The sequence below is a fragment of the Dermochelys coriacea genome, chromosome 19, assembly GCF_009764565.3.
Source record: "Dermochelys coriacea isolate rDerCor1 chromosome 19, rDerCor1.pri.v4, whole genome shotgun sequence".
Taxonomy (NCBI): Eukaryota; Metazoa; Chordata; order Testudines; family Dermochelyidae; genus Dermochelys; species Dermochelys coriacea.
In genome coordinates this window covers 19,663,025-19,686,796 of record NC_050086.2, presented here as the reverse complement: position 1 = coordinate 19,686,796, position 23,772 = coordinate 19,663,025, and the positions used below count along the sequence as shown (strand labels likewise).

The 23,772-nt window shown below is 46.2% G+C and overlaps 1 protein-coding gene across 3 annotated transcripts in view; it reads left to right on the top strand.

Annotated features, from left to right (window-relative positions):
* The window catches only part of KDM1A (lysine demethylase 1A), a 173,846-nt gene that overhangs the window by 28,859 nt on the left and 121,215 nt on the right, over positions 1 to 23,772 (top strand). For all 3 annotated transcript variants that reach the window (XM_038377500.2, XM_038377495.2, XM_038377496.2), the window contains 3 exons: positions 7,247 to 7,325; positions 9,824 to 9,916; positions 11,496 to 11,602. In XM_038377500.2, coding sequence (XP_038233428.1) covers positions 7,247 to 7,325; positions 9,824 to 9,916; positions 11,496 to 11,602 — 279 coding nt within the window. The remainder of the gene's footprint in view (positions 1 to 7,246; positions 7,326 to 9,823; positions 9,917 to 11,495; positions 11,603 to 23,772) is intronic.

Sequence of the window (23,772 nt, the reverse complement as noted above, 5' to 3'; positions counted from 1 at the left end):
ATGTCACTTATCCTCAGTAAAGAACTTTCATTAAGTGAATCAAACTGCTTCTGTGTCTGTTTCAGTTACATTAATGATGTTTTGAATTAAAACATAAATGCAAGTGCTGCAGGTGGGATTTTCAAATGCGTCCAAGTCACTTAGGTGTTGGCTTGGCAAACTGGTCAATTAACCAGTCAAATAATAGAGATACAAGGTAGGTAGGATAGTGTCTTTATCTGGACCAACTTATGTTGATTAAAGAGAAACTTTTGAGCTACGCCTCTTCTGCTGGTCTCTCTAATGTCCTGGTACCAACATAGCTACAAAAACACTGCAAATGGTCAAATAATCTCAGCTGACCACCTATTATTTGACTATGGTTAAATCTTTTCAGATTTTTTTCAGCAAGAATGCCCTGACGTAGGTGGGGTAATCTACATTTTAGATTGCATCATGGTGCCATATGTTAGCAAGCTTACTTAAAAGGTTGTGATTGCTCACTTTACTATATGCTAATGCCATCTGTTGTGGGGGGGAAAAGGTGAACTAACTGAAAGGTGAACATCTTGATTGGCTGAGATCTTCTAGAACAAACTCAGCTCTTTGTCAGCTGTCCCTGAGGCGTTCATTATCTCAGTGAACATGTCCTTCTACATTCTCTTTCTCCTCCTCCTAATCACCAAAAGTCTGCTTTCAGGTGTTGATGACACACATTTCCAGTTGTCCGTCATGGGAAAAAATAAAGGAGCCATTGTACATGAATAAAATGTTTCCATAGCTAGGCCGTTTTCATTAAAAAAACAAAACAAAAACCCTTATTACACTAGGTGCAAGCCATAACATAATCAGAATCCATAACCGTGCACTGTGCCTTTTTGCTGCTCCAGCCACAGTGAGTAGCACCCCATCCCCCTGGGGTCACTGGTGACCGCTCTTTTAATGAAGTTTATGGCAAGCTCATGTCGGGAGCAGAGGTAGCTAGTCAAACAGTGGTCCTTCCTCATAGCACCTCGGGAAGGTGTTATGAACGGGGGAGGGAATATTTTCACTCTGAAATTGCAGAATCTCTCATGTGGGGCCCCAGTCCCCTATCAGCCACTTTAAACTACTTGCCGACCCTTGCTGAGCACAGTAAAGGCACATTAGTGGCCACGTGGTTTGGTGATCTGGAATATGGGTGCGTGGGTGGGTGGGTTAGGTCTACATGCCCTCTTTTTTCCTTGTAAGATTACTTTTAATGAGAACTTCCCCTGTGGCTGCAGCTTGCATCAGTTGCCGTAGTCTTTTCTTCCATATTCTTCCAAAGTCTTTCTTTAAGTACCCACAAAGAGGGTAATGAGCGGCATAGTCCATCCCTTCATTATTTTGTCCACTAATTAAGCCTAATATCCTACACACATCCGATGAAGTGAGCTGTAGCTCACGAAAACTTATGCTTACATGAATTTGTTAGTCTCTAAGGTGCCACAAGTACTCCTTCTCTTTTTGCGAATACAGACGAACACGGCTGCTACTCTGAATCCTACACACCAACTTTCATTCATTAATTTCTAGTTCCATATCTTCTGCTTTTACCAAGCATGATTTCAACATAGTCCTTGAGTTATTTTAACATGGCGTTTTTTGTTTTTAGTTTTTAGTTTAAAATTTAGTTTTTAATTTTAGTTTAATTTTAGTCTTTGGTTCTCTTGTCCCTGCTTGTAACATTCAATTATTCGTGGAGGAAATCTGTGCTAAAAAATTAAAAATTTTCTGCACAATATTTTAAAATTCTGCAGAATTCTGAATATTTTGTCAAAATAACACAGTACAATTACCCTCTGTCCCCATGTGTCCAGAATAATGGGAAAGGTTAAAGGAAACACATCAACCCGCTCTGTGGAAGGGAAAATCACAAATAGTGTCTCTGGAATGTCAGGGCAGTTCACAGTCTGTTCCTTGTAAGTCCCAGGTCGCCTTCTCAGGCCCTGGCTGTGCTGTAGGGTTGCTGTGGGTTGGACACTTGCTCTGGTGGTGGCCACACGCTCTCAGGCTCTAAGTGGTAGGACCCTTCTTCCCAGTGTCGCCCCCGCCCTGTTGGGGTTACGATCCAAGCCTGGCCTGCAGAGCCTCTTGGCTGAGGCGTCTCCCTGTGCTGGGCCCGCTGCCCAGGGTCCCCCTCGCTCTCTCCAGCTGGTCACCGCACCCAGCTCCAGACTGCTCCAGCCCCAGCTGCACCACTTTGTCTCAGCGCTGCTGCTGCTCCTCTGCCTCCAGCTCCCTGGGCTGCTTCTTTGGCCCCTCTGGCTCTGGTTGCTGCAGCTCTGCACCCAGGATAGGTCTGCTCTGCAGGCTGCTTCTGTGACTGCTCCCAGAACTGACCTGCTTCCTGGGCTGCTTTTCTGGCCCCTCTGGCTCTGGTTGCTGCGGCTCTGCTCCCAGGGCAAGTCTGCTCTCTCTGGGCTGTGCCTCTGGCTTTGGGACTGCAGCTCTGCTCCCAGGACAGGGTCTGCTCTCTCTGGGCTGCTTTTCTGGTCCCTGTGGATCTGGCACAGCTCTGCTCCCCAGCTTAGCTTGGGCCCCACTCTTTCTGACCCAGGCAAATCCAGCTCACACGGAGGACGGGACCTCCCTGGCCTCCTGACTCTCTGATTAGCTTGCCCACCCTGTCATTCAGGCTAACCTGGAGCATTGGCCTCTCCCCATTTTTCCTGGGGACCATCAGTCTCAGGGTCCTGATTTCCCATAGACCCTTCCCCTTTTAGTACTGGGAGCTAGCCAACCAAAACACCCCACTGAATGTTAGTAAGGGGGCAACAGTCCCCTTACACTACTCCTACATGCTTTTGAAAATTGCACCGTGAGGCTATAAACCTAACTGGAACTTAAACAAGGCATTTTTGAAGAAAATTCATATGATATTTTCAAAAGTAGGAAGATTTTCAGTTGGCACTTTCTTATTAGTTGCCCCAGCATACAAATGCAGGGACGGGCTTTTTCTACTATGCATGAGCAGGGATGCATATTTAAACATTCATAACTTAGTTAGTACACTATTTTTAAAGGTAGGAAAGCACACTACACCTGAGACCTATGTATGTTCCATACTTCACATTTTAACGTTGAGTTGTTTCTGCAATATAATATATATAAAATAAAGTGGAGCACTGTTTCGACCTCCTTTTCAAACTTGGATTTTGTTCACTGTAAGACAAATCAAATATAGAAAACTCGAGCACACAATGTCAGTATTTAGAGGAGCATCTAGGGGAGGTTTTGAGGGTTTTGCCAAGAAACATACTTTAAGGACTCTAATGCTTGAGTCTTGTGGATGCAAAAATGTTCTGAATTTTCTCTTGCTGAGTTACTCTGAAAATGTCTCCCAAGTACTTCCTCAAATCTCCTTTCCCCCTCCTTCATCTAAAAATCAAATAAATCATCTTTGTATTGATACTGGACATGGAAACATTCAGATGATGAAGTTAGGGGGGTTCCAAAGAGGATGGAGCTAGGCTGTTCTCAGTGGTGGCAGATGACTGAACAAGGAGCAGTGGTCTAATGTTGCAGTGGGAGAGGTCTAGGTTGGATATTAAGAAACTATTTCACTAGGAGGGTGGTGAAACACTGGAATGTGTTTCCTAGGGAGGCGGTGGAACCTCCATCCTTAGAGGTTTTTAAGGCCCGCTTGACAAAGCCCTGGCTGAGATGATTTAGTTGAGGTTGGTCCTGCTTTGAGCAGGGGGTTGGACTAGATGATCTCCTGAAGTCTCTCCCAACCCCAATCTTCTATGATTCTTCTATGAAGTTGTCAAAAAGCTGAGTGAGGAAAAAATTGCATTTAAAATGGGGACTCTGGCAATTTTTAGCTCCTCTCTTGTATAAATATAGCGGGGTCTGCTGTGTTTTTTTTCCATTGCAGTTAGAACAATGATTGGTGACATCGATGAGACCTGGTGATATTTGTGTCCCCAAACTTTGGTAGATTCTTGAGTGAGACACTGAATGTTATTCTGTCCTATTTGCATTTCAGAGCGGAAAGCTGTTGTATGCTTCCCTGACCAGGTTTGGTTTGTAATTAACACTCTTCTCCTAATTCTAGGTTTTGCTGACACAAAAACTATAATATACAAACAAGGGTGAATATTTGTGTACAGAGAATACATAATATGTTCTAAGGATTTTATTCATGAGTGTTTGGGATGGCCATCACATACGCTGTTTAAGTCCACAAATTATACAGAGGAACTGCTAGACTATTCAAAATGTGTAAACAGTATATGCTCGAAATCCACAATCTCTCCACTCATCACAAATACTCCTACACAATTGTGTGTGCTTGCACTTTCATATCTCATTAAACCAAAGCACTAGGAGAAAAATGGGTCCTGCAGTATGTCGTCGAGGTGTTTTTTGTTTTTTGGTTTTTTTTAAGTAACTTTTTTTTTGATTGGGAAAAGGGAAGTGAACTTCAGAGTTGAGGATGCCCTGCTGACAAATCTGATGTCAGCTTCCTCTTGTTTAGGCTTGGAATTCTACTGCAATACTACTGAACAGGATAGGTCTCATGTAGTCAGGACCCAAACCAGTTGGGGCTTTGTAGCTTGAGACCAACATCTTATATTTTAATTAGGAACAAACTGGAGACTAATGCAGATCATGGAGCACAGGTGTAAAGTGCTATCTGTATGAAGTGACAGATAGGCATTTGCTGCTAGCTGAAATTTCCAAGTGGACTTCAAATGTAGCCCCATTTAGTAATTCTGTCTTCAGATGCCAGACTTAACTGTGTCAAGATCTAAATCCAAAATAAGGTTTTAAACTCCTCTTGCCAAATGGTGTAAAAAGCACACTTGGACACTTCTGCTACCAAATATATCCAGAAATTGGGAAAAGCTTGGATTTTGTCAGTTTTGGGTTCTGCTTCTCTGTTGTCCTGCACATCAGTGCAAAGTAAGTTCAGTCTCTGTGAAGTGTTACTATTTTGAATTGAAATATTTTACATAAAACTTTACATAAAACTAGGGCCGTAGAGCTAAAATCTTACCACAATAGGAAACCTAAAGAATGGCGTGACATTGCTTCTGTGAGAGAAGTGACACTTCCCAATGCTTATGTAGAAAATGCATACAAAGAGCATAAAATGAGGAAGAGGGGACGAATTAGACCCTCATACTCTTGGCTCCCACATATCATGAGTAGGTATAGCAGGGCTAGTAAGTATTGCTTATTGTTAAGGTTGCTTGACGTTTCTAATTATAAGACTGTTTTCAGTTGCTTATAACTTTGCAGAACTTTAACCATTTGGGCTGAAATTTTCCATGCCAAGTGTTTGCCCAAGGCTGAAATTCTTTTCGGAAAGTTTCCATTAAAGTTCAGCTGTCATCAGGAACCATGCTGGGGGAAAATGTTTTGCTCATTTTAAAGCATTCTTGTCACCTTTTCTTTGAACAGCTCTAGCACCTCCATCCTTTGATGAAGTGATTTTGGCAGGGGTAGCAGGTGCTCTGTGTGTCAGGGATGTGTTTCTTGCTGTCTCTGAAAATCTGTCTAAATTTGATGAAATTAGAAGTCCTTTGAAAAATTGCAGTTTGTGCATGATCAGAGGTTTCTTTAATTTTAACAGTTAAATCTCCAATTCTATCATTGCTGAGCCTACTTGAACCCCTCACAGCTCCTAGTGGTGACCCCTCTGTTCATGTGCCATTCTCAGAGGCCAGGGCTACAGGGGCAAAGCTAGACATTCCGTGTAATGGCTGCTTCCAGCTGCTCCAGAGTGGGCCAGCCACTGAAGCTGAAAGCAGGGTGCCAGTCTCTCCTGTACTCTCAATGCCTCCCCTCCCCCCCGCTTGCACCCAGACATCAGGGAGGAGGAAGCCATCTGACTTGAATGCAGAGGGAATGAAAGCCATACCAGGAAGTAGATTGAGATGGAGAAATCTGGCGAGATGATCTGGAAAGGGGGAGAAACTGGGAGGATAGGGGAAGATTAGGACTGTGCTTTTCATCTTTAGATCTCAAAGCATTTTACAATGGACATTAGTCTTATTATCCTTGTTTGTAAAAATGGGGAAGCTGAGGCACTGGAAGGACAAGGAGACTGGGAGCTGTTGGGGGTGAGACTGAGACTGCCTGGACAAGGAGACTCAGACCATGAGCTTGGGGATGGAGGCAACTAGGGATTGGAATGCTGCTCTGGATGCTGGGCAGTCACTTAAACCAAACGTTTCATAGGTGGTCACTAGTTGTGTGATCTTAAACCCTTGGGTGATGGGTGAGATCTTTTGTTGGACCAACTTTTGTTGGTGAGAGAGAGAAGCTTTCGATCTTACACAGCTCTATGAAAGCCATAGAAAAAACTCACGAGGAGAAATAATTGTGTTCACAGCATGGTTTGATTAGTGTGCAGTAAATAAGGATTAAGGTCACACATTAAAGAATGAGGATAAAACAATGTGTTGAATAGCTCATTAAGTAAACACTGTCCATTTTGTGCACTGACTGAGATGGGTCTTGTGGTAAAAGTAGTATGTAATCATGTAACTAAAGATTACCATAATGCATGTGCACAGAGAGGCTTAGTTCTGGCACTTTTGAGTGCTTGGCTTTACAACTGTAATGTTCTTTTAAGATTGTGTGTAATATTAAATCAGATCTGGAATGTCGTTAATTTCAGTGGACATGGATTAGTGTTCTCGGTGTAGGTGAGATGGCTAAAGGTGTAAGATGAATGCAGTTTATCATATGACCTTGCAGCTGATTGCGTGGATAGCACTACTACATATGTGATGTGTGTATAAACACAGTGTTACAAAGAAACTACATTGGAAGGATGCTGGGGTTGGAAAGTCAAGCACTCAAAAGTTGGGAAACGCCTGTGCAACCTTAATTTGGCTTGCTTGTGTGTATGTAATCATTTATTATGGAAAGTGTTGTGGCACTTCCATTTTGGGACCTTAATGCGCGTTTTTCATAGGCTTTCTTGTAAATAGGATGGGGAGATTAATGATTATAGGTGTTTTGTCTTCTTTGAGATGGTATGGGGAAATAAAGCACTGCATTCAATCAGACTTTAAGAATATCAGGAAGGTATCACAGAAAGATAAGTCTGCATTATATATAGTTTTTACTTCTTGTCTATGTGACAGCTGTCCAAAAACTTAAATTCTTTTTTTGAGTTCTTATGAGTTGAAACTTGATTACAACATTAAAGATTTTGTGTGTGTGTGTTGTTTTTCTCTCTCTCTCTAAACACACACACATACATACTGTTTTTGTTTAAATATAGTTGCAGCTTTGGTTGGACAACCCAAAGATTCAGCTGACATTCGAGGCAACTCTTCAACAACTAGAAGCACCTTATAACAGTAAGTTGACAATTTTTCAGTGAAACCTCATTGCTGCTGTTTGTCAGTCTGTGCTGAGAAAAAGCTGTTTCAGATCAAGAAGATCCTCAGCCAGGTCCTAAACAATTATTTCTTCGGTTCTTAGAACCATAATGTTTGACTAGGAAAGTGGAGTCCATTGGGTGTTTGACTATAAAATTGGGAAGAATGTTTATTGGATAGCTGTTTAAATCAGATGTGGGAGCACTTTTAAAATTACTTTCTGAACATTTCCAAGCAAAAGTGAATTCTGTCAAGTTACAGTTCCTCACAAATAACTTCAGTCTAGAGATAAATTAATCTTATGAAAGAGAAGCAAAAATTAATTTATAGAGAGAATCTCATGTTTTACAGTGTTTGCTGTTTTCAGTGGTTTACCAGCTATGCCAAAGTGAATCTTAAACATGAATATATCCACACTGCATGAATTTGATTCCTAAAGTAGGAAATGCAGTCTCCCTCTATAGTGGGAAGATGTTTGTGGAACATATGCGGTCATTGGAAAATTCTCAGAGTAAGTGTAAGGAATCCCTCACTTGGATTTCTACTTCTCCTCTGGGGCTTGGCCAGAATGTTCCAAGATCAAATTCTGAACCTTTAACACATGTTATTAGCAACTGTTTCTACTGCTGCCTCCTTGTCCACCTTTGACTAGAACAGTTCCCTTCTGCAGCTGTTAATGTAGCCTCACACTCTACAAGGCAGCACGAATGGAGGAAGGGGAGACAGCATTGCAGACGGACACACACACCCTGTGTGTGTGTGTGTGTGTGTGTGTGAGAGAGAGAGAGAGAGAGATGCATAAGGCCCCTTTAAGTATGCTGACCCCACTCCAAATACACTGCCTTTTTAAGTAGATCAGCAAGTTGAGACAGCACCTGCTGCCAGGAAGCTCCCTCCGTCCTGAGCCCTGTTGTGTCTCTTCTTCTCCCCCCGCTCTATGGAAATGGGGTAATCAGGGGGGAGGGGGACACCCTGACATTAGTGGACAAAGCAGGGGGCAGCCAAACGACTTTCTAAGGGAGAATTGCGCAATTTTAAACGCGCATGTTCTCTAATTGATCAGCAACATAACAACGAAACAATGTTAACCGGGATGACTTTAAGTGAGGAGTTACTGTATATTCTTTTGCCATGGGGCTTGTAGCTCCTGTGTCTCAAACACAAGCTTCACAGCACATGGAAAAGCCTTAGAGTTCTTTGTCCATAGGCATGCCCCTACATGGCTTGCTGACTCATCAGGTGTAGTCCCTGGTCTTTAAATGCGTTTATTGTACAGCTGATGTCCCTTGATGGACCATCAAGCAGGCTAGGCAGTGCCAATGCCAATCTGTCTGAGGGTGTCACCCAGATGCACAGCACAAGTTTGAAATACAGCTATATACCCTACTTATCTATAACTTATAATGCAAAGGTGATACAAACATATAAACAAGATTATCATACTAGGCAAATTGTAACATTTTTGCAGATACCCTACATGGCATTTCTGGCATGACTCATTGCAATTTTACAATATTGGTATCCATAATATTATAAAGCATCTCCCATATTCCTTACAGCGTCACAGGGAAGACAAAGGAAGTTCAGATGGGGGAAACAACCAGAAGGGAACATCCTTATATCTGTCTCCTGAATTTCAGCCTGAAATATATTTCAAGGGGGGGACTGACACTATGAAAAGTGGGGACAAATACCCCAAAGCACCCCTCCCTCTCTCTCTCTTCCCATCACATTCACAGCACCTGCAATAAAAAAAGTAAGGAGGTGAGCACCATCTATAAGCAGTGTACAGACTGCATGGAGAGGAAGGAGCAGGCTTCCCCCTACTGAACATGCTTACATGGGGGGTCTGGTGAGAGTCAGGGACAGTGCTGGTAGCTCTCTTGGTGTGTCTGAAGTAGAGGGGAACTGTGAATGATAGAACCTCTGAAAAGAATTAACTTGAATTGGACTCATATAACTTAGCAGGAATATGTGAAAAAGAAGAAAGACCTCATTTATCTGCCTATAGCACCATGACTGGACCCAGTTTCTCAATCAAACATCTGCATATACAAAAAATGTGTTCTCTTAAAAATACATTCCACACTGTCTGGAGTGCTCAAGTGCTGAATGGCAGCAAGGCAAAGGTGCCTCCCCTATGCTGGTAGGCAGCTGCGCTGCACACTGGATAATCAAGGAAGAGTTAGATGATCCCTTTGGTTCCTAGTGCTGTGGGTCCTGCAGGGCCATGCAAAGCAGCTATAACATTGTTCACCTAGAGTATCAAAGTGGGGAGTGAAATTTGCACAGTAAATGGTCTCTTACAGTGATGCACATGGGTGTGAGTGTGGTTAGTTATATTAAAGGTAGGCATCAGTCTAAATATTTCTTCATCCTATGTAATTCCATTAGGCTATCCAGTAAATGTCACTATGGATTGTTTTAATAAAGAGAGTAATTAAAATACATAATTATTTAATCTTTCTTTTCTGTAGGTGACACTGTGCTAGTTCACAGAGTGCATAGCTATCTAGAGCGTCATGGCCTAATCAACTTCGGTATCTACAAAAGGGTAAAGCCTCTACCAAGTAGGTTTACAAATGATTTCAAATTAAATAATTATTTTCTGTGATCTGTGGGCCAAAATGTACCTTATTTTTAGCATCATGATATTGAAACACTAGTAAAGGCTTGAGAAGGGCATGCTGTTTGGAGTTCTTGATTTGGCTTCCAGAATTTTCCTTTTTGGCTAAAATTTTGCATTTTTTTTCTCAGCCCAAAGCTGAATTATCTGAAAAATGTGAAGATGTTATATTTATAGATATTTCTGTCATTCATCGCCGCAATATGAATGCTGCCTGTCCTGTATTTGAGTTACTTTGGAGTAAAAAATTTTTCGCAATGAATATTTCAGACTTTTTATTGTTTGTGTGTAACACTTGGAATTTAAAACTTCCAAACATGTCATGTTCTTAGTCCCAGTGAAGAGGTTGAGAAATAAATTAAAATTTTATAGTGCAAGAACAATACATTTTCCTTAGTTCTATAAAGTTGTGTATAGCTTTTCTATTTTATTTTTTTTATAGAATCCTTTAAAGATCTTCTCATTGGGTGGGGGGAGTTTCTATCTTTTCCAGTATAGTTAAAGCAATACAATTTTATATGTAGACAACCCTTATGTGTCATCTCTCAAATTACTCACCCTTTCTCCTCAGTTTGAGGATCCTGCACTAAGTGTTGTTTTTCTCTTCCGTTTTCCCTACGCTGCATTGTTGTTTTTATACTTTAACAAAATATTTTGCTGATTGTCTTACTTTTGGGGATCCTACTTCCTGTATAATTGAGGGACTGCTTGGAAGGTTCCAGGAAGCTGAAAGTGCTGTAGCTGACAGGTGGTACATGATTGACCTGTCAAAGGGAGGGATGTTGTGCTAATTCACCTCCACTGACACTGTCTCATTGGTGCACAAATCTTAGTGCAATATGAGTTTTTGCTTGGGAGCACAAGCCAAAGAGGAAGACTGTTGTGGCTTCTTTGAAGATCTCATATTTAAAAATAACTTTCCCTTTTAAACCGAAACCACCTCAGTGTTCCTGTAAGTCTGCATCTTGTCCAGAGGCAGATCAATGTCTATAGATTGCAGATTGCATTTTCAAACAAACATCTGACCCAGCCCTGCCCAATGCTTCCAACTCCTCCATGAAAGAGAGAAGGAACCAAAACACCTTCCTTCAAAATGACAAATGAGCTGATTTCTTTGCTCAGCTGCACAATCCTCCTGGAACTGCCTCTTTCCCCAGAGTGGAAATGTCTGATAGGGATATCCCTCCTGGTTACAGATATCCTGCTGGCCCCAGTGCCCTTGTGTGAACATGCAATCTAGGGTCTCTGTTCAGGTGACTATTGCTATTAACTTTCTACCTAGATTGTGCTTTACCTGCATTTTTCTGCTGGCTACTAAGTACTGATTATATTTAATTCAAAATTGTACAGATATTTCCTGCTAACAACTAGCTGTGATGAAGCAATCATAGCTACATTTTACTATTAGACTGTTTTAAAATAGACTTCCATCCTAACTAATTTCAGGACTAAAATTGAGCTTGGACTCTAAGCTTTCATCAATACACACATCTATCCTGTAACTTATGCTTTCATTTCTCTAGCTAAGAAGACTGGCAAGGTGATCATTATAGGTTCTGGAGTCTCTGGCTTGGCTGCTGCTCGCCAGTTGCAGAGTTTTGGGATGGATGTCACGCTTCTGGAAGCCAGGGTATGAACTTGCTGCTCAAAGAGAGAATTTAGCTTATGAAACAAACTTATTTAGCCAGTCATTACAACTGATAAGACACTGGTATGGTTGACAGGTTTCAGAGTAGCAGCCGTGTTAGTCTGCTGTAGCTCACGAAAGCTTTTGCTCAAATAAATTTGTTAGTCTCTAAGGTACCACAAGTACTCCTTTTCTTTTTGGTATGATTGAGTGCCCTGTGACAGCATGCAGTGGGACTGGTGAACTTGTGGCTGTGACCATGGCCAATCCAGATGGGCAGCTAGGTAGCTAGACCTACTTCAGCTCAGAAGCAGGAATATTCAGATTTCTTTGTTCAGTCCACCAGCCCCTGCCTCTTAAGAGAGTGTGGTGGTGCCATCTTTCTTCTTTTTTTTTGTAGCAAGAGCTGTAGTCAATGCAGTCATCTCACTCTTGTGTAGTTCAGAAGATCATTAGGAAAGCACTTAACAAATACCCCTTTCCACCAAGATTGAGATGGAATTCTTTGGGCCAAGGGTGCACATTTAGGTAATTATCCATGCAAGGGTTTGTGTTCCAAAAAATCCGCTTCCTTGAGTAGTAAGTCTTGTGATCTCATTTTCATTCCTTCAGTTTCCCCCAGCAGTCCATACAGATATAACAATCTCACACTGCAGCTATATCAAATATCGGGACAGCACCAAAACCCGAGTAGAGAAAGCATAATCTTTGGGGTGAGGGTGTCTGGCTGGTGGGTCTTGCCCACATGCTCAAGGTCTAACTGATTTGCCATATTTGGAACAGGAAGGAATTTCCCCCAGCTCAGATTGGCAGAGACATTTTTCTGTGTTCTTCGTCCCATTCTTGATGGTTCCTAACATTTTTGCACCTTCGCGCCCCGCCCCCGCCTTTTAAACTGCAGCTGAACATTGACTAGAAGTTTTCACTGACCTGCCAGCAATCATGCCAGGTCACTTTCTTGAGCTGATTGTGCAACGTAGTCATTCTAAATTAACATTCACCTCGTTTGGATGAGTCCCTCTGAACTTTCTGTAGTCTTATCTGGATCTGACAAACCTAAGTAACTTTATCATCTTCAAATTTTGCTATCTCATTACTCAGACCCCTTTTTAGAATGCTAATATATTGAATACCAGTCATGTGTTGGGACTTTAAGGCACCCTGCTTTTAGTCAATTGACCATTTATTCCTACTCTTTTTCCCGTTTCTCAACTAGTTTTTGATCCATGAACTATTTGCCTCTCCCCCCGTTATTTAGGCTCTTTAGTAGTCTCTTGTGAGTGACCTCGTCGAAGCCTTTTGAAAGTCTAAGTTATGTTGACCGGTTCGGCTTTAACCACCACTTTACTGACCTGTTTGAAAAATTCTAATAGGTTGGTGAGACACTGTTTTCCTTTGTAGAAACCATGCTTGTTAGAACCTATCACATTTTTGGATCACATCACATATTTTAGATGTTTTATTCTATTTTTAGTTATAGTTTCATCCAGTTTACTGTGTATAGTGGCTAAGTGTGATTTGTTTCGTCCTTTGTTTTGCTTATTCACCTGCTCTGAACCACAAGGAAAACCTTTTCTTTTCTTGTCTCTCAAAGATGGTTTCTTGGTAGTAATTGCCTCTTCAGGGAGGGTCGGAGAATTAAAGTGGTGTCTTCCAAGAGTACCTTCTTAATTCTTGGGATAGGAATTGAATTTTCACCCAAGATTTATTGTCCTTTACACATCAACATGACTTCCTTCCTTTTATTTGTCCTTAGCTCTTTTACCTGTCCAAGGAATGCAGGTTGGCTTCTGTGGGTTAAGAGCATTCATCTTCCACACTGAAAGGACAGCTGCATTTAAAAATTGGATGCCCCTCCATGCCCTATGTTTATAACTAAAAAGTTAGGAGGAGTCTTGCAGGCTATCAAAATATTCTAGACACTGGATACAGACATTGCTTCCTAGTGTTTCAGAATCCTGCAGACAGAATCTATTGTTTTTCTTTTCAATTACACAATTCCTTCACTTATATTCGCCTAGTATACAGATTTTCAAGTTGCCCAATCTGCTTATTTATTTATTCCCTCTCTTTTGCTATTCATATTCTATCTTTTAAGATCATAAGGAATCTAATCTGACCTCCTGCATAGTATAGGTGATAGAATTTCACCCCATGAATCATGCATCCAATCTAGTTGCTGAACTGGGACTTATCTTTTAGGAGATCCAGTTTTGGTTGTTTAGATTCCAGGTGATAAAAAATGTAACATACTCCTTGATAAGCTGTTTCAGTGGTTAATTGCACTTACTATTTAAGTTGCTGCATCTTTGCAGTTTGAACTTTGCTGGCTTCAACTTGCAGCCTTTGGATCTTATGTCTTTGTCAGGAGTCTTCTCTATGTAGATACTTATTAAATCATGATCAAATCACCTGTTAACATTCTGTTTGATAAGCTGAATACATTGAGCTCTTTAGACCACGAATGACTTCTGTAGCTTTTATCTGAACTCTGTGCCATTTTTAGCAGCAGCAGCAAAAATATCCTACTTTTGAATATTCCGATTTTTATATATACAAGGAAACACTAGCTCTTTTTGTCATAGCATACTACTGGGTTTCCGTTTCCATACCCCACAAGTCCTTTTCAGAGTCACTGTTCTCCGGACTAGATCCCAGCCCTGTGTGTTCGACATTGTTTTGTTCTTAGATGTACAAGCTCACACTTACCCATATTAAAGTGTCTAATTTTTGCCTCTCAGTGACCTGTCTTAATCATTTGTTATCTACCAATCTTTGTCATCTACAGATGTTAGCAGAGATTTCATATTCTTCCAAATTGCTGATTTAAAAGATTATAAATACTACTTCTTAGTTATCTGTATCGGTAGCTGGCTAGTTGTAAGAAAATAGTAAAGCTTATGTCTTGTCCATCAATGAGAATACCATTTAACATACATCAGCCAATCCAGGGGATGTGTCTGTGTCTTGTATCTTTTTTTTTCCAGTTTTGAAGCTGTTCTCAGGAGGGGGAAGAGTCAAGGGGTCAAGCAGGCTCTTATAGGGTCAATACCTTGTGCTAAGAAAAAAAAAAAATTCTGCTTCTGAGCTGAAATGGGCAGAGCTGCTTAGTAGCTGTTTCCTGTATTGGCAGCTGGCTCTTCTATGAGAGAATTAATAGATAGACAATATTGTCTTATTGTGAGTGACAATTAAAGAATTTTTGGTATTTAGATGTAGATTGTGCTGGTTACATGCTCAAGCAGAATCTTTGGAGGAGCAGTTTAATACTTGAAATCTGAGATTAAATAACCATCATCTAGTCCAGTGTTTTGTTCTTAGTCGTAGAACCTAATACTTAATCATATTAAAATATCAGATTTTTGCCTCTCAGTGACCTGTCTTCATCAGTTGCCATTTACCAATCTTTGTCATCTACAGATGTTAGCAGAGATTCCATATCTTCTTTCACAAAATTCCCCCCCCCCCGCCCGGGAGGGGGAGGGCCAGGGTCTGGGAGCAGAGCTGCGGTCGGGGCTGGAGCTGTGGCCTGATGTGGAATTGCAGCCAAGCCACGGGCCAAGGCCAGAAATGGAGCTGGGGTTGGGGCGGGGCCAGAAGACAGGGCCACGGCTAGAGGCAGAGCAGTCCTGTGTGGTGCTTCCTCCCAATGGGGGTTGGCTTGGGCCCGCTGAGCCCCCTGAACATTTCTAGGTGCCCCCCTGGGAGAGCGCATCCCGTAGTTTGGGGGCCATTGATCTAGTCCATCCCAAGCTTGTGGAGGATTGTTCGAGTACGTCAGTTTGGATCCTATTGTAGGGGTGCATGCATCCCATGCATGTAAGATCAGATTTTTTTTTTTTTTTGAATTGCAGTGTACATCAGGGCTGTGCATGTGCCCTTTGCTGTTTTGTGCTTCCATGTGAGAGCATAAAGAGCAGAGTGGACAAGACTATCCCTTAGTTTCCTCTTGCCGCTTGTGTCATCAAGATGGAACCCTGTCAAATGTCCAACCCGCTGTACTTCTCTGAGCATTGAATTCATCCTCTTGATGAGCTCTGTGAAGAGAATCTGTCTTCATCCTCGGTCTTTGTTAATTCTTTAGCTTGGATGTTCCATTTAAAAGGTGAAGATATGCCCTCTGTACAGAGGCATTAGGAGCTTGGCAGACTAGAAACCCTTAGGGTTTAAGCCCTGCCTGACCAGCAACAGGCTCATTTCTGTGGTCCATCAGCACAGCAGATTATCACTCTGTCTGGGGGAAAGCCACTTCTGATACATGTTCAGTGTGTAAGTCCTCCATGAGAACTCTCAAGTCGAGGTACACGTGGCTGATATTACACTTACACAATGGATGTGTCACCTCAGACCTGGCATCCACCTCCAAAGAACCAAAATGGTAGTTCTTCTACGAGTGATTGCTCATGTCTGTTCCACATAAGGTGTGCGTGCTCGCCATGTGCACCAGTGCCAGAAGTTTTTCCCCTAGCAGTACCCACAGTGGGGGGAGTGCCCTCCGCGACCCCTGGAATGGCACCTGCCTGGCACAGTATAAGGGGAGCTGCGCGCTCCCTGCACCCTTAGTTCCTTTTTGCCCACCAGTGAAGGTGCGTCAGAACTGCTCCAGCTTTGCTGTAGCTCATCCCCAGAACTGTTTGTTTGTTCAGTGTTAGTACCTATAGTTAGTTAGCTGTTTAGTTAGTCAGTGAGCCCAGCCTGGGGCCATGCCCTGCTCCCCGGGGTTTAAATCTTGCAGCTCTTGTAGGCGTTCTATGCCAAGAAGTGACCCGCGCACAGACTGTTTGCGCTGTTTGGGAGAAACCCATATCAGCGAAAGGTGCAAATTTGAAAGCTGTTTAAGCCCCGGACCAAAAGAGAAAGGGACATTAGGCTCTGGGCCATGCTGATGGAGTCGGCGCTGATCCCAACTCTGACACGCCGCTCCGAACCAGCACCGTGGCGTCAGTACGCGGTGTCCCTCTGGTGCCATCGACCAGTCGGCACTGCTCCCTATCGCCGGGGCATGCCAAGAGGGCCAGGAAGACTCCCTCTTCACAGTGGCACCGAGGGAAGTCTGGGACAGAGGCTAGGCCCATGTCAAGCAGTTCTTGATCCCCACTGGGCCCCAGGCCTCTGACTCGCGTGGAGCGGAGTAGCCTGGCCCCTTCGGAACAGGCCTCTCCGGATGTCTGGATGCCATCCACGCCTGAAGTCCTACAGGCGGCCCGGGATGTTATGTCCATGCCGGTGCCCGGAGTGCTGCTGATGTTGGCCCCACGCTCCATAGGCAAGCCGCCGCTGGGATCTCCGCAGTTGCCTCCGGCCCGGTACCGGTCTCGGTCGAGGGAACATTCCTGACGCCCTTCACCGCCCAGTGACTGTTCAGGGCAGAGTCTGCGGATCGCCCTCGACGTAGACCAGACTGTCTGGCTGGGTTCCATCCAGCCGGGACTCTTGGCACCGCTCGTCCTCAAGAAGCGAATATCGGCAGGCCTGCAGCAGGTGTCGCCAATGGCCCTCGTCTCGGAGGGGGTACTGCAGTTGGTCACGGCACGGTCATCGACGCCTTTCCTACTTGGACTCCCGCTCCAAGTCTCTGCCAAGACATCGCAGCCCCGGATGTCGATCGCTGGCGTCTCTCCGTCGCGGGTCCGTCTGCCAAGGCCATTCACAGAGCAGCTGCTACCGTTCGGTACCGGTCCTCCACGTTGAGATCGTGGTCCTGTGGCCGATGTAGATCCTGGCACTGCCACTCCTCCCGGTCTAGAAGCAGCAGCAGATCTTATGCCAGTCTGACCTCCATTTGTAACCGTCCTTCGATGGGCTAGGCCAGCCAACCCGAACGGCTGGCCCCGCTGTTGCCACAGCAGGTGCAGCGGCACTGAGTGTTGTGGGCTGGCCCAATGGTACCAGTGGGCACTGTGGCCTCCGGTGCAGCCCCCGGTGGCAGCTCGCTCGGTGGCCAGAGCTTCAGAGGCACCGTTGGCCTCCCTCTCCAGACCCCCGAGAAAGGAGTTGGTGGGATGTATGTCCACGGCACTATGCTCGCAGTCCAACCAGGTGGTGGACCCTCTGGTGCTGGCCGATACCCAGAGCATCGCACCGGCCTCCTCGCCCCGCCTGGAGAAGGCAATTACGGCTCCGCCCCGCAGGAGGACTTCAGGGCCAATCCAGAACTCTTAGACGGTGGCAGCAAGCCTCCACCTCCAGGCAGAGGAGATGTAGGAGCCCTCAGACTCCCTGTTTAATGTGCTGTCCCCGTCGGTACCGGGTAGGGTGGCCTTGCATCTCCATGAAGGGGTGGCTAAGATTGCAAGTGCCCTGTGGCAAACACCGCCCTCGTTGACCCCCATCTCTAAGAAGGCAGAACGCAAGTACTTTGTACCCACTAAGGGGCATGAGTACTTGTATACCCACCCGGTGCCCAACTCCCTGGTGGTCGAGTCAGTCAACCACAGGGAACGGCAGGGTCAGCCAGCCCCGACCCCAAAGAACAAAGACTCTCGGAGACTGGACTCTTTCGGAAGGAAAATTTATTCATCTTCAAGCTTCCAGTTACTTGTGGCAAACCATCAGGCTCTCCTGGGCCGGTACGAATTCAATCTGTGGGGCTCCCTGCCCAGGTTTGAGGACTCCCTCCAGGAGCGCAATAGGAAGGAGTTCAAGGTGCTGGTGGAGGAAGGGGCAGTGGCCACTAGGGCATCCCTGCAGGTAGCCTGGGATGCTGTGGACACGGCTGCACGATCAGTGGCCTCTGTGGTGTCCATGAGATGGGCGTCATGGCTCCTGCTCTCTGGGCTGTCCAGCAAGGCGCAGTCTTCCATGCAGGATCTCCCGTTTGACGGGAAAGCTCTGTTTGCGGCAGGAACAGATACAAGGCTGCATGGCATGAAAGACTCTCACACGACCCTCCAGACTCTGGGCCTCTATGTCCCAGCTCCGGCAAAACCTAAGTTCAAGCCGCAGCAGACTCCCACCTAGGCCACCCTCCTAAAGTATGAGGCCACCGATAAGAAGCAGCGGGACTATGAGAAGCCCTCAGAGGCAGTCTCGGCCTGCCCCCCAGCCTGGGTCCTCCAAGGACAAGCAGGCGGGGAAAAGGTGCTTTTGATGGGATGCTTGGAGGCACCCTGTAAGTCCTCATCAGGGATCCACCCCTAATAAAGCTCCCCTTCTCCACTTGGTTGTGTGCTTTCCTCCCAGAATGGTCGCATCTAACCTTGGACCGATGGGCTCACAACACCATCTCCCAGGGTTACATCCTCTAGTTTACTTACCCCCTACCCCCATCCCTCTTGGGTGGCCCCTCGCACGAACCTCTGCTTGAGCAGGAGGTGGGGCGGCTCCTAAGACTAGGAGCGATAGAGGCGGTGCCCAAGGAGTTCATGGGCAAGGAGTATTACTCCCGTTATTTCCTTATCCCAAAGGCCAAAGGGCTCAGGCCCATCCTGGACCTGAGAGGTCTGAACCAGTACATCGTGAAACTCAAGTTCCTCCTGGTCTCCCTGGCCTCCATCATCCCCTCCCTGGATCCCGGGGATTGGTACGCTGCCCTCAGTCTATAGGACACATACTTCCACATCCACGTATTTGAGGGGCACAGGCGCTTCCTCCGTTTTGTGGTGGGACAGAATCACTACCAATTCTCGGTCCGCCCGTTTGGTCTGTCCGCTGCCCCAGGGTGTTTACAAAATGCATGTTGGTGGTAGCGGCCTACCTCAGACAGCGGGGGGTCCAGATATTTCCCTATTTGGATGATAGGCTTAACAAGGGCACCTCCCGGTTGCAGGTGAGGGATCACGTGGCGCTCCTCCTGTCCACGTGCACTGCCTTGGGCATGTTGATAAACAACACCCAGTCCACCTTAGTCCTGGTCCAACGCATAGAGTTTATTGGGGTGCTCCTGGACGCAGTGTCAGCCAAGGCCTCTCTCCCGCCAAACAGATTAAAGACCCTGAAAGGTCTCATCGATTCGGTCACAATGTTCCCGGTGACAACAGCCAGGTTTTGCCTGCAGCTTTTGGGTCACATGTCGGCGTGCACATACGTGATCATCACGCCAGACTCAGGATGAGGCCCCTTCAGCTCTGGTTTTCTCACAGTTCTCCCAGGCCATGGACAGGATGGACAAGGTCCTCACCATGCCGGACTCTGTGATCACCTCCCTATGGTGGCGATCCGCGCCAAACAACATTTTCCAAGGGGTCCTGTTCAGGGACAGGGCTCCATTGTTGGAGCTGCTGTCCATTGCGTTAGACCTGGTTTGAGGTAGCCCATGTGGGGAACTTTCAGACCCAAGACCTGTCGTCGGCTCAAGACCTGACCCTACATATAAATGTCAAGGAGCTCAGGGCGGTGCAGCTGGCATGTATGGCTTCCGCTTTCACGTGGAGGGCAAGGTAGTCAGGGTCATAGAATCATAGAATATCGGGGTTGGAAGGGACCTCAGGAGGTCATCTAGTCCAACCCCATTCTCAAAGCAGAACCAATCCCCAATTTTTGCGCCAGATCCCTAAATAGCCTCCTCAAGGATTGAACTCACAACCCTGGGTTTAGCAGTCCAATGCTCAAACCACTGAGCTATCCCTCCCCCCTCACGGACAACATGGTCTCGATGTTCTATATCAACAGGCAAGGCGGGGCCCGATCCTCTGCCACAAAGCCCTCAGGCTGTGGGACTTCTGTATAATCCACGACATCCACCTGAAGGCCTTCCACCACCGGGCGCCCGGAACAAGAGGGTGGATTGCTTGAGCAGGGACTTTTCCTTGCAACACGAGTGGTCCCTCCACCCGGAAGTGGCCCACGTGCTCTTCCGAAGGTGGTGAACTCCCCAGGTGGACCTATTCACAACTCGGCAGAACCGGCGATTCCCCCGGTTCTGCTCCAGGGGTGGTCTGGTGAGGGGTGCTATCTCCAATGCCTTTATCCTGTCCTGGTCAAGCCAGCTTCTCTACGCCTTTCCCCCGTTCCCTCTAATCAGCGGGGTCCTGGAGAAGATAAAGATGGACAAGGCTCTGGTCCTCCTGATTGCCCTGGCGTGGCCCAGGCAGCATTGATACAGGACCCTCATGAGCCTTGCAGTAGCTTCGCCATGGACGTTGCTGCTGCGCCCGGACCTGCTTTCTCAGGACCAGGGCTGCCGCTTCCATCCCAACCTAGTGACCCTTCACCTCATGGTGCATCTGCTCAGTGTTTAGGTGGAGAGGAAAGGACGTGCTCAGAACAGGTTCTGCGCATCCTCTTCAAAGTAGATGGCCCTCCATTTGCTGCGCTCATTTGGCGAAGTGGTCCTGTTTCTCTAGGTGGGCGGCGGACCAGGGTGTCTCTCCTGTGGCCGCCCCAATCCAGCTTATCCTTGATTACCTCCTCCACCTGAGGGCCCAGGGCCTTGCACCTTCGTCAGTCAAGGTGCACCTGGTAGCCATATCGGCCTTCCATCCGCCGGTGGAAGGCCACATGGTAGTTTCCAATGTTATGACTGGATTGTTCCTTAAGGGTTTGGACCTTCTTTTTCCATATTCTAGATTTCCGATCCCACAGTGGGACCTAAACCTTGTGGTGGCTCGTCTCATGGGGCCCCCGTTTGAACTCCTGGCCACGTGCTCCTGGTCTCGCCTCTCGTGGAAGGTGGCCTTCCTAGTTGCAATCACATTGGCCCCGCGAGTCTTGGAGCTCAGGGCCCTGATTTCCGAGCCGCCGTACAGTCTTTCATAAGGACACGGTCCAGCTCCGCCTGCACCCCGCGTTCCTCCCGAAGGTGGTCTCTGTCTACCACGTGGGTCAGGACGTTTTTCTACTGGTTCTCTGCCCCAAGCCTCACGCGTCCAGTGAAGAGCGCCGTCTCCACACTCTCGATGTGCAGTGGGCTTTGGCTTTCTACCTCGAGCAGACCAAGCCATTTAGAAAGTCCTTGCAAGTGTTCATTGCCTCGAGTGAGCGTGGGAGGGGCCAGCCGATTTCCATTCAGCTTTCCAATCGGATCACTTCGTGCATCTGTTCCTGTTATGAGCTGACGGGTGTCCCCCTGCCACCCATTGTGAGGGCACACTTGACTCGGTCGCAGGCCTCATCGGCTGCCTTCATGGCCCACGTCCCCATCCAGGACATTTGTAGGGCTGCCACGTGGTCTTTGGTTCACACGTTCACCTCCCGCTATGCGATCATCCCCCAAACCAGGGATGACGCTGGGTTCGGCAGGGCTGTTCTCTGTCCTGGGAACTTGTGAACTTCTATTCACTTCCAACAAATATAGCTTGGAATAACCTATTGTGGAATACACATGAGCAATCACTCGAAGAAGAAAAGACAGTTACCTTTTCCGTAACTGGTGTTCTTCAAGATGTATTGCTCTTGTCTATTCCACACCCCTCCCTCCTTCCCTTCTGTCGGAGTTGTCTGGCAAGAAGGAACTAAGGGTGGGGGGAGCGCGTAGCTCCCCTTATACCGTACCAGGCAGGTGCCACTCCAAGCGTTGCTGGGGGCGCTCCCCCACTACAGGTAGTGCTAGGGGAAAAACTTCCGGCACTGGTGCACGTGGCGAGCATGCACATGTAGTGTGGGATAGACATGAGCAACACATCTTGAAGAACACCAGTTACGGAAAAGGTAACTGTCTTTTCTCAGTGAGAGCCCCTCCAAGCAGACACCACACCCTAAAGTCCAGCAGCGAAGGAGAGGCAGGGAAGAAAACACAATCGAAAGAGGCCACATTGACACTGTTCACCTTGGGTCCCAGTCTCTGGCAGTTGATGTTGCTACAGATGCTGGTTCAGACAGATTCAGCACCTATGCCTCTAGTACTGACATCCTCATGGAACTGACACCCCAAAACAAGAGCAAGACTGAAAGGTAGGATCAGGTGGCAGCAGATATGACATTGGCTCCAAACACAGAAGGGGCACCATCCTGGAGGGAAAAGAGACATCACTGCACCAAAGACAGGGCATATGAGTTCTCTGTTAAAAGAGGAGGTGGTACCAGGTAAGCCAGCACCAATGAAGTCACCATTCTGTGGATTATGGGACTGATATATGCCTTCACGGAACTGTTAAGAGAACATCTTTGGTGCTGCATAACAACCAGAGCCAGGGCCAAGACACCAGCACATGGCATTGCCATTCAGAGTACTGTTCTTCACTGTCATCACATTATGCCTTCTCCCTGGTGTTGAGTAGGGATCTCTCTCTCACTCTCTTCTGAGCACAACCCTAGAGCCTGTACCAGAGATTCCCCCTTACAGGGTGCTATCACAACAGACAAAAGTGGCATTGAACCAGTTGGCTGCAACTGAGCAAGTACTTATATACTGTGCCACCTTGGGCTTACTGGAGACCGTCATCTCAGGTGTCCCACAACAGAGCCCCTTCCTGTAGATCCAGGAAGAGGAGATCAGGCTCCTTGGAGGCATTTCTGCCAACGTTGGATTCAGATGTTAGATCCCAGGAACTGGGAGCCATAGAAGAACAGCACCTCCAGTCTCAACTTAAAGTTGTCATCCTCACCTGATGAAGCTGTCACAGCATTCCTGCTCCAATGATTGATGACTTTAAAGCATTTCAGAGTCTCTTAGCTTGCATTGCTGAGATCTTAGATGTTGAAATCATGGTCATAAAAAAAATCACGTAAAGTAATTGACATTTTGACCACATCAGCCTGGGCCAGAATTGTTTATTCCCATAAATGAGGGCATACTAGAGCTAACCAAGTGACTTTGGAAAACCCCAGTTAGCATTCAGCCCACATCTAAATGGGTGCAGAAGTGCTATCAGGTACCACCAAAATCTATGCACACTTCTACTCCCACTCAAACCCAGGATCGTTGGTGGTGGCAACAGTGCAGGAAACATTGAAATTAACGAAAGGGGACATCTAAGGTCTAGGACCCCCAAAAGCTATACCTGTCTATATGCAAAGCCTACTTGTCCGCCACATTGTAACTCCATGTGGCAAACTACCAGGTGTCATTTCTGTACATGGACTAGGGGTGACTCCCTTCCTGGTGAAAGTACCACAGTACTCTGTGGAGGAATATAGGCCAAATTGTTGCCAGAACAGTCCTATAGGCAGCCATGGATGCCTCCAACACAGCCAAGAGGTAAATGGCCACAGCTGTAACTGAGACTGGCTTCCTGGTTGTTAGCATCCAGAATACCAAGGGAGGTCTAGGATCTCAAGGGAATAGAGCTCTTCAG